We start from the raw sequence: 12913 nt of genomic DNA, 5'->3' as shown, positions 1-12913 counted from the left end.
CTGCCTGAGCCACCCAAGTGCCCCGACAGCACATTTAAAATATATTGTCAGAAATTGTTCAGAATAATACCTAAGAACTCTTAATAATGCTAATGGTATTTTAAAATTGGTGAAAGGCTTTTTAGAAGACATTTTGTCTATTCCATCAGTTAGGTTTATATTTACCTCAACCCAGCAAACCCCTCTCCCCAATTTTAGATATTTTTTCTGCTTAAACAAACAAAAAAGGATATGCTTTTAGGTTTATCAGTTCTCACAGTTGTGGACTAGTTTATATCCACAGAGGTTCATGTATTTAGGGGAATGGTATGCAGCCAGTCAAATTGAATGAACTACAGTGACTGGGAAAAATAAAGGAGTATGTATGATACGTATTATAATTTAGAAGAAATAGGTTATATAGCAGTATAACCTCATCGTTATAAAAATATGCTCATTAAATCTTAGTGTTTTTGTTTTTCATTTATATATTTAATACAACTACATACTTTTAAGATGAAGAGCATGATCTGGTGGTATACATAGCAAAGTGATTTCTATAATCAACCTAATTAACAAGGCATCCACATAGTTACCTTTTTTTTTTTTTTAATGTTATGAGAGTACCTGAAATCTCTCTTGGTATATTTTTCAGTATTCAGTATGGTATTCATAATTATTTTTATGCCTGTACATTGCCCATAAAAATCTTGAAGGTTTGTCACCAAATTCTTAATAGTGATCTTTTGATGAGCAGTGAAGTTTCGTTTCAGAGGCATTTCATTTGTTGTATATATTGAGTTGGTTTTTTTAAGCCTTTGGAGTTTTGTTAATACCTGTAAAGAATCTCCCACTTTCTCATATTTCTTGTCTTTTTTAGCTACTGAAGTGGTGACTGTGTTTGTATTTCAAGAACCATCACTGCTCTCCTCACTCCAGGACAATGGATTAACAGATGTCATGCTTCATGCACTACTTATCAAAGATGTGAGTCCTTTTCTCCTTTTGTGTGAAGATTGCTCTGTACGTACCCCTCCCCACAGAGGATGATACAGAGACATACACCCTACTGTCTCTTTGCAGTACCCTGGTCAAAGTTTCCTGGCATCTACATCTGAATTATTTTAGATGTCTTCAAACTCACTTTATCTTCTCTCTAGGTTCCTGCTACCCGTGAAGTCCTTGGCTCCCTCCCAAATGTATTTAGTGCACTCTGCTTGAATGCCCGAGGTCTTCAGTCATTTGTACAGTGTCAGCCTTTTGAACGTCTTTTCAAAGTTCTTCTGTCTCCAGATTACCTCCCAGCCATGCGAAGGAGGAGGAGCTCTGATCCTCTTGGTAAGTCACCAGGATTTATCTCATAATTGGTGCCAATATTTTAATTCTTTATTTATTTATTTATTTATTTATTTATTTATTTATTTATTATTTTTTTTAATAGATGAAATTTATTGTCAAATTGGTTTCCATACAACACCCAGTGCTCATCCCAAAAGGTGCCCTCTTGAATACCCATCACCTACCCTCCCCTCCCTCCCACCCCCCATCAACCCTCAGTTTGTTCTTAGTTTTTAAGAGTCTCTTCTGCTTGGGCTCTCTCCCACTCTAATGTCTTTTTTTTTCCTTCCCCTCCCCCATGGGTTTCTGCTAAGTTTCTCAGAATCCACATAAGAATGAAAACATATGGTATCTGTCTTTCTCTGTAGGGCTTATTTCACTTAGCATCACACTCTCCAGTTCCATCCACGTTGCTACAAAGGGCCATGTTTCATTCTTTCTCATTGCCACGTAGTATTCCATTGTGTATATAAACCACAATTTCTTTATCCATTCATCAGTTGATGGACATTTAGGCTTTTTCCACAATTTGGCTATTGTTGAGAGTGCTGCTATAAACATTGGGGTATAAGTGCCCCTATGCATCAGTATTCCTGTATCCCTTGGGTACATTCTTAGCAGTGCTACTGCTGGGTCATAGGGTAGGTCTATTGTTAATTTTTTCAGGAACCTCCACACTGTTTTCCAGAGCAGCTGTACCAGTTTGCATTCCCACCAACAGTGCAAGAGGGTTCCCATTTCTCCACATCCTCTCCAGCATCTATAGTCTCCTGATTTGTTCATTTTGGCCACTCTGACTGGAGTGAGGTGATATCTGAGTGTGGTTTTGATTTGTATTTCCGTGATGAGGAACGACATTGAGCATCTTTTCATGTGCCTGTTGGCCATCCAGATGTCTTCTTTAGAGAAGTGTCTATTCATGTTTTCTGCCCATTTCTTCACTGGATTATTTGTTTTTTGGGTGTGGAGTTTGGTGAGCTCTTTATAGATTTTGGATACCAGCCCTTTGTCTGATATGTCATTTGCAAATACCTTTTCCCATTCCGTTGGTTGCCTTTTAGTTTTGTGGATTGTTTACTGTGCAGAAGCGTTTTATCTTCATGAGGTCCCAATAGTTCATTTGTGCTTTTAATTCCCTTGCCTTTGGGGATGTGTCAAGTAAGAAATTGCTGCAGCTGAGGTCAGAGAGGTTTTTCCCTGCTTGCTCCTCTAGGGTTCTAGTGGTTTCCTGTCTCACATTCAGGTCCTTTATCCATTTTGAGTTTATTTTTGTGAATGGTGTAGTGGTCTAGTTTCATTCTTCTGCATGTTGCTGTCCAGTTCTCCCAACACCATGTGTTAAAGAGACTGTCTTTTTTCCATTGGCTATTCTTTCCTGCTTTGTCAAAGATTAGCTGGCCATACTTTTGTGGGTCTAGTTCTGGGGATTCTATCCTATTCCATTGGTCTGTGTGTCTGTTTTTGTGCCAATACCATGCTGTCTTGATGATTACAGCTTTGTGGTAGAGGCTAAATTCTGGGATTGTGATGCCTCCTGCTTTGGTCTTCTTCAAAATTACTTTGGCTATTCGGGCTTTTTGTGGTTCCATATGAATTTTAGGATTGCTTGTTCTAGCTCCAAGAAGAATGCTGGTGCAATTTTGATTGGGATTACATTGAATGTGTAGGTAGCTTTGGGTAGTATTGACATTTTGACAATATTTATTCTTCCAATCCATGAGCAGGGAATGTTTTTCCATTTCTTTATATCTTCTTCAATTTCCTTCATAAGCTTTCTATAGTTTTCAGCATACAGATCTTGTACATCTTTGGTTAGATTTATTCCTAGGTATTTTATGCTTCTTGGTGCAGTTGTGAATGGGATCAGTTTCTTTGTCTTTCTGTTGCTTCATTATTCGTGTATAAGAATGCAACTGATTTCTGTACATTGATTTTGTACCCTGCGACTTTGCTGAATTCATGGATCAGTTCTAGCAGACTTTTGGTGGAGTCTATCGGATTTTCCATGTATAATATCATGTCATCTGCTAAAAGTGAAAGCTTGATTTCATCTTGGCCAACTTTGATGCCTTTGATTTCCTTTTGTTGTCTGACTGCTGATGCTAGCACTTCCAACACTATGTGAAACAACAGCGGTGAGAGTGGACATCCCTGTCGTGTTCCTGATCTCAGGGGGAAAGCTCTCAGTTTTTCCCCATTGAGGATGATATTAGCGGTGGGCTTTTCATAAATGGCTTTTTTGATGTTTAAGTGTGTTCCTTCTATCCCGAAGTTCATGAGGGTTTTTATTAAGAAAGGATGCTGAATTTTGTCAAATGCTTTTTCTGCATTGGTTGACAGGGTCATATGGTTCTTTTCTTTTATTAATGTGATGTATCACGTTGATTGATTTGCGAATGTTGAACCAGCCCTGCATCCCAGGAATGAATCCCACTTGATCATGGTGAATAATTCGTGTTATAAGCTGTTGAATTCGATTTGCTAGTATCTTACTGAGAATTTTTGCATCCATATTCATCAGGGATAATTGGCCTGTAGTTCTCTTTTTTTACTGGGTCTCTGTCTGGTTTAGGAATCAGAGTAATACTGGCTTCATAGAATGAGTCTGGAAGTTTTCCTTCCCTTTCTATATTTTGGAATAGGTTGAGTAGGGTAGGTATTATCTCTGCTTTAAATGTCGGGTAGAATTCCCCAGGGAAGCCATGTGGTCCTGGACTCTTATTTCTTGGGAGGTTTTTGATAACTGATTCAGTTTCTTTGCTGGTTATGGGTCTGTTCAAGCTTTCTATTTCCTCTTGTTTGAGTTTTGGAAATGTGTGGGTATTTAGAAATTTGTCCATTTCTTCCAGGGTGTCCAGTTTGTTGGCATATAATTTTTCATCGTATTCCCTGATAATTGCTTGTATCTCTGAGGGATTGGTTGTAATAATTCCATTTTCATTCATGATTTTATCTATTTGGGTCATCTCCCTTTTGTTTTTGAGAAGCCTGGCTAGAGGTTTGTCAATTTTGTTTATTTTTTCAAAAAACCAACTCTTGGTTTCATTGATCTGCTCTACAGTTTTTTTAGATTCTCTATTGTTTGTTTCTGCTCTGATCTTTATTATCTCTCTTCTTCTGCTGAGTTAGGGGTGTCTTTGCTGCTCAGCTTCTATTTCCTTTAGGTGTGCTGTTAGATTTTGTATTTGGGATTTTTCTTGTTTCTTGAGATAGGCCTGGATTGCAATGTATTTTCCTCTCAGGACTGCCTTTACTGCATCCCAAAGTGTTTGGATTGTTGTATTTTCATTTTTGTTTGTTTCCATATATTTTTTTAATTTCTCCTCTAATTGCTTGGTTGACCCACTCATTCTTTAGTAGGGTGTTCTTTAACCTCCATGCCTTTGGAGGTTTTCCAGACTTTTTCTTGTGGTTGATTTCAAGCTTCATAGCATTGTGGTCTGAAAGTATGCATGGTATGATCTCAATTCTTGTATACTTATGAAGGGCTATTTTGTGACCCCGTATGTGATCTATTTTGGAGAATGTTCCATGTGCACTCGAGAAGAAAGTATATTCTGTTGCTTTGGGATGCAGAGTTCTAAATATATCTGTCAAGTCCATCTGATCCAGTGTATCATTCAGGGCCTTTGTTTCTTTATTGACCGTGTTGTCTAGATGATCTTTTCATTTTGTAAGTGGAGTGTTAAAGTTCCCTGCAATTACCACATTCTTATCAATAAGGTTGCTTATTTTTGTGAGTAAATCTTTTATATATTGGGGGCTCCCATAGTCGGCGCATAGATATTTATAATTGTTAGCTCTTCCTGATGGATAGTCCCTGTGATTATTATATAATGCCCTTCTTCATCTCTTGTTACAGCCTTTAATTTGAAGTCTAGTTTGTCTAAGTATGGCTACTCCAGCTTTCTTTGGAGTTCCAGTAGCATGATAGATAGTTCTCCATCCCCTCACTTTTGATCTGAAGGTGTCCTCAGGTCTAAAATGAGTCTCTTGTAGACAGCAAATAGATGGGTCTTGTTTTTTTATCCATTCTGATACCCTATGTCTTTTGGTTGGCGCATTTAGTCCATTTACATTCAGTGTTATTATAGAAAGTTATGGGTTTAGAGTCATTGTGATGTCTGTATGTTTTATGCTTGTAGAGATGTCTCTGGTACTTTGTCTCACAGGATTCCCCTTAGGATCTCTTGTAGGGCTGGTTTAGTGGTAATGAATTCCTTCAGTTTTTGTTTGGGAAGACCTTTATCTCTCCTTCTATTCTAAATGACTTGCTGGATAAAGGATTCTCGGCTGCATATTTTCTGTTCATCACATTGAAGATCTCCTGCCATTCCTTTCTGGCCTACCAAGTTTCAGCAGAGAGATCGGTTACGAGTCTTATAGGTCTCACTTTATATGTTAGAGCATATTTATCCCTTGCTGCTTTCAGAATTTTCTTTTTATCCTTGTATTGTGCTAGTTTCACTATGATATGTCGTGCAGAAGATCGATTCAAGTTACGTCTGAAGGGAGTTTTCTGTGCCTCTTGGATTTCAGTGCCTTTTTCCTTCCCCAGATCAGGGAACTTCTCAGCTATTATTTCTTCAAGTACCCCTTCGCACCGTTCCCTCTCTCTTCCTCCTGTGAAATACCTATTATGCGTAGATTATTTCTCTTTAGTGCATCACTTAGTTCTCTCATTTTCCCCTCATACTCCTGGATTTTTTTTATCTCTTTCTCAGCTTCTTCTTTTTCCCTAATTTTATCTTCTAGTTCACCTATTCTCTCCTCTGCCTCTTCATTCTGAGCTGTGTTCATCTCCATTTTATTTTGCAGCACATTAATAGCATTTTTTACCCCCTCTGGCTGTTCATTAGTCCCTTGATCTCTGTAGCAATAGATTCTCTGCCGTCCTTTATATTGTTTTCAAGCCCAGTCATTAATTTTATGACTATTCTAAATTCACTTTCTGTTATATTGTTTAAATCGTTTTTTATCAGTTCGTTAGTTGTCGTTATTTCCTGGAGGTTTTTTTGAGGGGAATTCTTCCATTTCATCATTGTGGATAGTCCCTGGAGTGGTGCGGAACTGCAGGGCACTTCCTCTGTGCTGTCTTGAATAACTTGCATTGGTGGGCAGGGCCGCATTCAGACCTGATGTCTGCCCCCAGCCCACCGCTGGGGCCACAGTCAGACTGGTGTGTACCTTCTCTTCCCCTTCTCCTAGGGGCGGGATTCACTGTTGTGTGGTATGGCCCGCCCAGGCTACTTGCACACTGCCAGGCTTGTGGTGCTGGGGATCTGGTGTATTAGCTGGGGTGGATTGGCAAGGTGCACAGGGGCGGGAGGGGCAGGCTCAGCTCACTTTTCCTTCGCTTCGGGAGGGGCCCTGTGGCACCAGGAGGGAGTCAGACCCACCGGAGGGATGGATCCGCAGAAGCACAGCGTTGGGTGTTTGCGTGGTGCAAGGAAGTTCCCTGACAGGAACTGGTTCCCTTTGGGTTTTTGGCTGGGCGATGGGTGAGGGAGATGGCCCTGGCGAGCGCCTTTGTTCCCCACCAAGCTGCGCTCTGTTGTCCGGTGCTCAACAACTCTCCCTCCCGTTGTCCTCCACCCCTCCCATTCTCCGAGCAGATCTGTTAACTTATAACCATCCAGATTTCAAGTCCCCCTTGCCGTCAGAGCACACTCCATCCTGCCCCTCCGTTTTTGCAAGCCAGACTCGGGGCCTCTGTTTTGCCGGCAGGCTGCCCCCCCGCCCTGGCTCCCTCCCGCCATTCTGTGTAGTGCGCACCGCCTCTCCGCCCTTCCTACCCTCTTCCATGGATCTCTTGTCTACACTTGGCTCTGGAGAATCCGTTCTGCTAATCTTCTGACGATTTTCTGGGTTATTTAGACAGGTGTGGGTGGAGTCTAAATGATCCGCAGGATACAGTGAGCCCAGCATCCTCCTATGTCACCATCTTCCCCTGGTGCCAAGATTTTAGATGTTAGATGGTTATCAAGCCACCAATTGGCAAGGAAGTCCTTTCTTGAACTCACGTCGTTTCTCTGGCTAGATTTGCTAAGCTTAATGGGAATTATCACTGTAATTATCGTTGTATCACTATTTACGTTGTATTGCAGGCAGAAAAGAAGACTTCATCCTTATCCTCTGCTCATATTTTCATGCTTCTCAACAGTTCAGTGTGTGTTTGTGTGTGTGTGTGTGTGTGTGTGTGTGTGTGTGTGTAAGTTCAGGGTTTTAATCTGAATTGGGACAAGTGTTGGGAAAACCAAACTTTGGCCATAGAAACTTTTTCCTTCCTAGGCCACCAAGGGGACCAGATCATGTCCCCAGGTGCCCCTGAGTGGCTCCAGATCTCTGGGTGGTGCCTCCAGGCCATATCCTCAAGCTCCAATTGGCTGCAGGTTTTGGGCTGGTCAGAAGCTAAACTGTAGTAGAGTGACTTGCAGAGACTACACCCCCTCCTCTTGGGTCAGGGCAGGAGAGGCAGTCCCAGATTCCCCTGTGGGCTCCCAGGTAGCAAGGCCTGTACTGTGCTTCTACCACAATGGGAGAACCTGGGGGAGCAAGAATTATCCAGTGAAGATCTTGGGAGCGAGGTCACTTAGGGCATGGGGTCTGACAGAGGCGGCAAAACAGAGAGAAGGAGGGTCTCCTTGGGAGTCCACATTTCCACCTGTCATCACTCTGTGCCACTGAGACACCTCAGTGACCAGAGCTTGAAAGATGCTGACGACTCTTTTCCGGTGACCTTTTAGATGTCAGCAACAAAGGAGTGGTGTTCCTCAAACTATCAACCATTCGTTATTAAATGTACGGTTATGGTGCTAGTGAGAAATGGGTATTAGGGGCAGTAGATTTCCAGGCCCACCATCTAATCTGTTGCAACAGGAGATATAAAGTCCCAAGGTGTTGCTCTCCGTGATCTTCTATTCTAATGTTCAAATCCCTACGATAGTAAGAAATTAATAGATTTTCTTCTCAGTGTATTTGAGGCCAGATTATTACAGAATAATGAGAAAGTAGGGCTCCAGAATCTAGTTTTCACAAATGTGCTTTGTGCTTTCAGCCACCACTGTAGCATTCTAGCCAATATCGTTCTTAATTGGGGCAGCCAGTGTGTTAATGGTTTTATGCTCCTCTCTCTCCCTCCCTCCTAGTTCAGACCTTGGCATTAGAGATTGCCAGAGTAGAATGTAGAATATGTGGTTATTTTTAAATGTTTTCACTAGGACCACCTGGGTGGCACAGTCGGTTGGATATCCCACTCTTGATCTCAGCTCGGGTCATGATCTCATGGTTTGTGGGTTCAAGCCTCACAATGGGCTCTACACTGATGGTGTGAAACCCGCTTGGGATTCTGTCTCTGCTTCTCTCTGGCCCTCCCCCACTTGTGTGCTCGCTCTGTCTCGCAAAATAAGTTAAAAAAAATTTTTTTAATGTTTTCGCTAGACTGATAAAGTTCCTTTTTCCTCCCCAGTGATTTGCTTTCAGAGGTTGGTGTGAATTCATTTGAGAAAGCATGGCATTAGAAAATCACAACAACCTTCTCAGTTTCTTCTTTCCTCCTCGTATTGGCAGAGAAAATAGCTCAAGCTCTATTTTCTTCAGTCTTTCTAACCGTTCATTTTTTGCTTTAAGGGGATACCGCATCTAACCTGGGGAGTGCTGTTGATGAGCTCATGAGACATCAGCCCACCCTCAAAACAGATGCAACAACTGCAATCATTAAGGTATGAAGTGATAAGGCTGACCGTGGGCATGAGAGAGCAGTTAAGGGGGAGTTTTTAAGAAAAAGCTTGGCCTACTGGAGGTCATTGGGATTCTTGGCCTATGCCTAGAAGATGATTATGTCTACCTTATTTTCTCCTTATCCTTGGGTTGGTCCTTGCCCCCCCCTCCTACCCCCAGAAAGTCACTTAAGTATTATTTTCTTCTATAGGGTATTAACAGGTTGCCAGGCTTTAGCTTCTATTTGTAAAAGCATATTAGTTTTTCTAACCTTTGTTTCTTGGTATTTTTTTTCACATTTAGTAGCCCTGCCAGTTACAGTATAGTATATGCCTGGTGCTTATGAATTAGGACTTGGAGTCAGGTTAGTCACTTAACTGCTATGTGATCCTGAACAAGTTACTTAACTTCACGAAACTTCAGTTACCTTGTGTGTAAAATAGGATTGATGACTATATTCCAGGAGTGATGTATGTTACATACATATGTCAAGATAAAGTGTTTTATGTCAGCACTTCTGTGTACAACACATAGAAAATGCTCCAAAAATGTATTAGTTGTCCCATTTCTTATTTACTAATAAATAATATTTCCTGTGTCTTTCAGTTACTTGAAGAAATTTGTAACCTTGGAAGAGACCCTAAATACATCTGTCAGAAGCCATCAATCCAGAAGGCAGATGGCACTGCCACTGCTCCTCCTCCAAGGTCTAATCATGCTGCAGAAGAGGCCTCTAGTGAGGATGAGGAGGAGGAAGAAGTACAGGCCATGCAGAGCTTTAATTCTGCCCAACAGAATGAAACTGAGCCTAATCAGCAGTAAGTTTGCAAGACAGGTCCCCTAGCCATGTGACCTTGGGCATGTCATTTTCATCCATAAAAGCTAGGGAGTTGGATTAGATCATTATAAGGTTCTTCCAGCCCTAGGAGTCTTGTTTTTCTTTCTTTGACCATTGTGTATCATTTATCCTTTCATATTTAATTGTATTGGTTGCCTTAGGAAGGTGTCCTTCTTAAAAAGTTCATGAAATTGAATCAGTTCACTATATCAAGTTGATGGGCTTCTCTCAGAGAACTTATGTTCCCATTGTTGGTATAGTATTCGTATCATTGCTTAATTGTTTGCATAAGTGAGCACATATGAAACATCCTACTTTTGAAGCCTGTCTCCTAAGAAGTCCTTAAGAATTACAGGGATTTGTTGTGGGTCTTTGTTTTTTGTTTGATTACTATCTGTTCATTCCAGATAAATCAGAAGTCTTTGGAATGTACTGTATGGTTGTAACCAGGCACAGTAGATTTTCCTTCTTATTTCTATTTAAGGTTTGTTTTATATTAAAATTGACTACCTAGATGGTGAAATGGGGATGGGGGTGGGTTTAAAGACTGCTGGCTGATAGTGGCTCTTTGAAGCTTATATTGTTCACATGCTAGGAATGAAATGTAACTATTGTAGGTATAACTCTTAGGGGTGTGATCCCTCTGGACTGTCATGCATTTATTCATTTAATAAGTGCTCTTTTGGTTTATAAATAACTAGTTCTGAGAAAAGCAGGAATGTTTTAGGTGTGGATATGAATGGGTTTAGGCTAGTGTTGAAGGATTGCTGGGAACTTAAGAGAAAATTATGGTCGAGTAGATAGAAGGAGTGAAGGCCTAGACTCAAATTGGTGCCTTTTTACAACTCTAGGAAGTAATGAGCCTGTTGGTATGAGTTTTTGTTTTCTTTTTGAGGAGAGGCATTAACCACTAAGTACTGTACATTGCTTTGTTGAGCAGATGTCTTACCCTTGTCTGAGAAGGCAACTCTACCTTCATTCTAACAGCATCTTCTATTTTGATTAAAATGTTCTCTTTCTGGAAGAGGAGGACACCTGAAAGAAAGCAAGACTTCACATGCAAAGGAGTCAGAATCAGTGCTTCCTTGCCACATCCTTGATTGTCTGCCACCCTGCTGGGATATGATTTCCTTTCCTGGCTACAAAACAAGAGAAGGATTTCTTAAACTTGAGAGGTGGGAGGGTGGTTTTGAGTGAAGCTGGGCATGTTCATCTGCATATAATGTTTTCTCTGCCTGGACATCTTACACCTTAGATCTAACATGCCCAGATTTCAAGCTGTCATAGTAAATTGACATTTTCTCATGGCCTCATGTTTTTTCACTCCATGCTTTTCTTAGGATATGTGTCACCGTGTTATAGCCATATTTATCCCCATCCGCAGATTATCTTATCTCCTTCTTTTCTATCTACCAAATTCCTGCAAAGCCAGCTCAGATGTCTCATTCTTAAAGGAGCTTTTCCTTTTTTTACCTCCAAAGGGGGAGTTGATCATGTTTACTATTCTTGCATGATGTTTTCAGCCTGGAAGCCAAAAGATGAAGATAGTGAAAAAAAGTGGTTACCAGTTTGCTCCTAGATGTGGATTAAGAACCATTATTGGTTTGTTTTCTCTCTCATTCTCCTCCCTAACTTCCATCTAGCAAATGAGGGAAGTACCTGGGTCCCATTTCATAATATTACTTTGGCTCTTTGCCATTACCGTTGTTTTTTTACAAAGGGACAGGTGTTTCATCTGGGCTAGAACCACACCTGCACTCCTTAGCTGTAGAGATGGATCTCTAGGTTCTTTCCCAGGAGGTACAGTCAGGCTGGGGTGGGTGATTACTGTAAGTAGGGATTGCTGTAGTGGTTGAGGAGGAACTTTATAGTCAAGGAAAAGTTGCAGTCTTCCCATGGAATCATTTCACTCCTGGCTTATAGACACCTCCCCCTCCCCCCTTTGTAGTAAGTTCTTCCCTGTATTCTTCAAATATCCTTGTCAAACTCTAGCTCTAGGTATGTCATCACTGAAGCCACTATCTAGTCTGCATTTTGATGTCTGGTAAATCTTTATTTACATCTTGAGGACTATTAACTTCTTGCCAGTTTTCTTGCCCTCTCTCTCCCCCCACCTCTCCCTTCTTTTATTTCTGCCCTTTACCCAAATGTCTTCAAGGGCCTATATCCAGAATGCTCCCTATTCGACTGAAGTTTTGACCCTTCCTAGGGTTCATCTTTGAGGTAAATTGTGTTTCATTTTAATAGATATTGTGGGTTTCCCCTTTTGTTTCTTGCAAAAGCCAAGATTGGGCTTAAAGGCTTCGTTTCCTGCAGCTATGGCATTACTGCCAGCCGCCTTGTCTGTGGTGCAGCATTTAAGTATTTGAAGCAAAAGACCTGATCACAGGTTTTGGATATTTCAGGGATTGTTGTGATACAAGTATAAATAGTTAGGGAAGGAGGGTTTGGGTGTTGGCTTCATCTTTGATTAACTGTTCTGAATGGTTTGTCAATCTAAGCATGGAATTTTGAACAAAATTAAATTCCATTTCCTGCCGTCTATTGTAACTTTAAACCTGATGCAAGAACATGGTAAGATGTTGTATTTGTTTCTTTGCCTAGCTCCTATCTTTAAGCAAATGTGTCAGTAGTCTCAGTCGAACTTATTGTTTTCATACCGATGAATTCCTCCTATGATAGTTTGCCTAAGATAGGATAGTTTCTTTTGAGATATGTGCACATGCTGAGTTTGTTAAGGCCTGGTTTTTTCTTTTGTGCTCTCAACCTAGGCAGGCTAGAAAAGCTAGCTTCAGATTTGATTTCAGTTTTTTCTTTTTCCTTGTGCTGTACTAAAGACTAACTTAAAGAAAGAACCTAGAATTTCGTGCTGTTTCCCTTTCCTTTGTTTTCTTGCACTAGTATTGCGAATTTGTGTAACTCACTCTTTTCTCCCTTAACAGGGTTGTTGGTACAGAAGAACGTATTCCTATTCCCCTCATGGATTACATCCTTAATGTGGTAAGATTCATGGTAGGGAAAACTGAGTAAAGGTGTGTG

At 40.9% G+C, this 12913-nt stretch overlaps 1 protein-coding gene across 1 annotated transcript in view; it reads left to right on the top strand.

The window, feature by feature from the left end:
* Window positions 1-12913, top strand: part of HUWE1 (HECT, UBA and WWE domain containing E3 ubiquitin protein ligase 1) — a 164489-nt gene that overhangs the window by 79224 nt on the left and 72352 nt on the right. The window contains exons 20-24 of the mRNA XM_027053498.2: window positions 860-966; window positions 1140-1317; window positions 8947-9038; window positions 9643-9854; window positions 12817-12874. Of these exons, the coding sequence (XP_026909299.2) occupies window positions 860-966; window positions 1140-1317; window positions 8947-9038; window positions 9643-9854; window positions 12817-12874 (647 nt within the window). The remainder of the gene's footprint in view (window positions 1-859; window positions 967-1139; window positions 1318-8946; window positions 9039-9642; window positions 9855-12816; window positions 12875-12913) is intronic.

The sequence above is a fragment of the Acinonyx jubatus genome, chromosome X (genome assembly GCF_027475565.1).
Source record: "Acinonyx jubatus isolate Ajub_Pintada_27869175 chromosome X, VMU_Ajub_asm_v1.0, whole genome shotgun sequence".
NCBI classification, from domain to species: domain Eukaryota; kingdom Metazoa; phylum Chordata; class Mammalia; order Carnivora; family Felidae; genus Acinonyx; species Acinonyx jubatus.
Note: the sequence above shows the minus strand (reverse complement) of the source record. Positions and strands in the feature narration are given on the sequence as shown.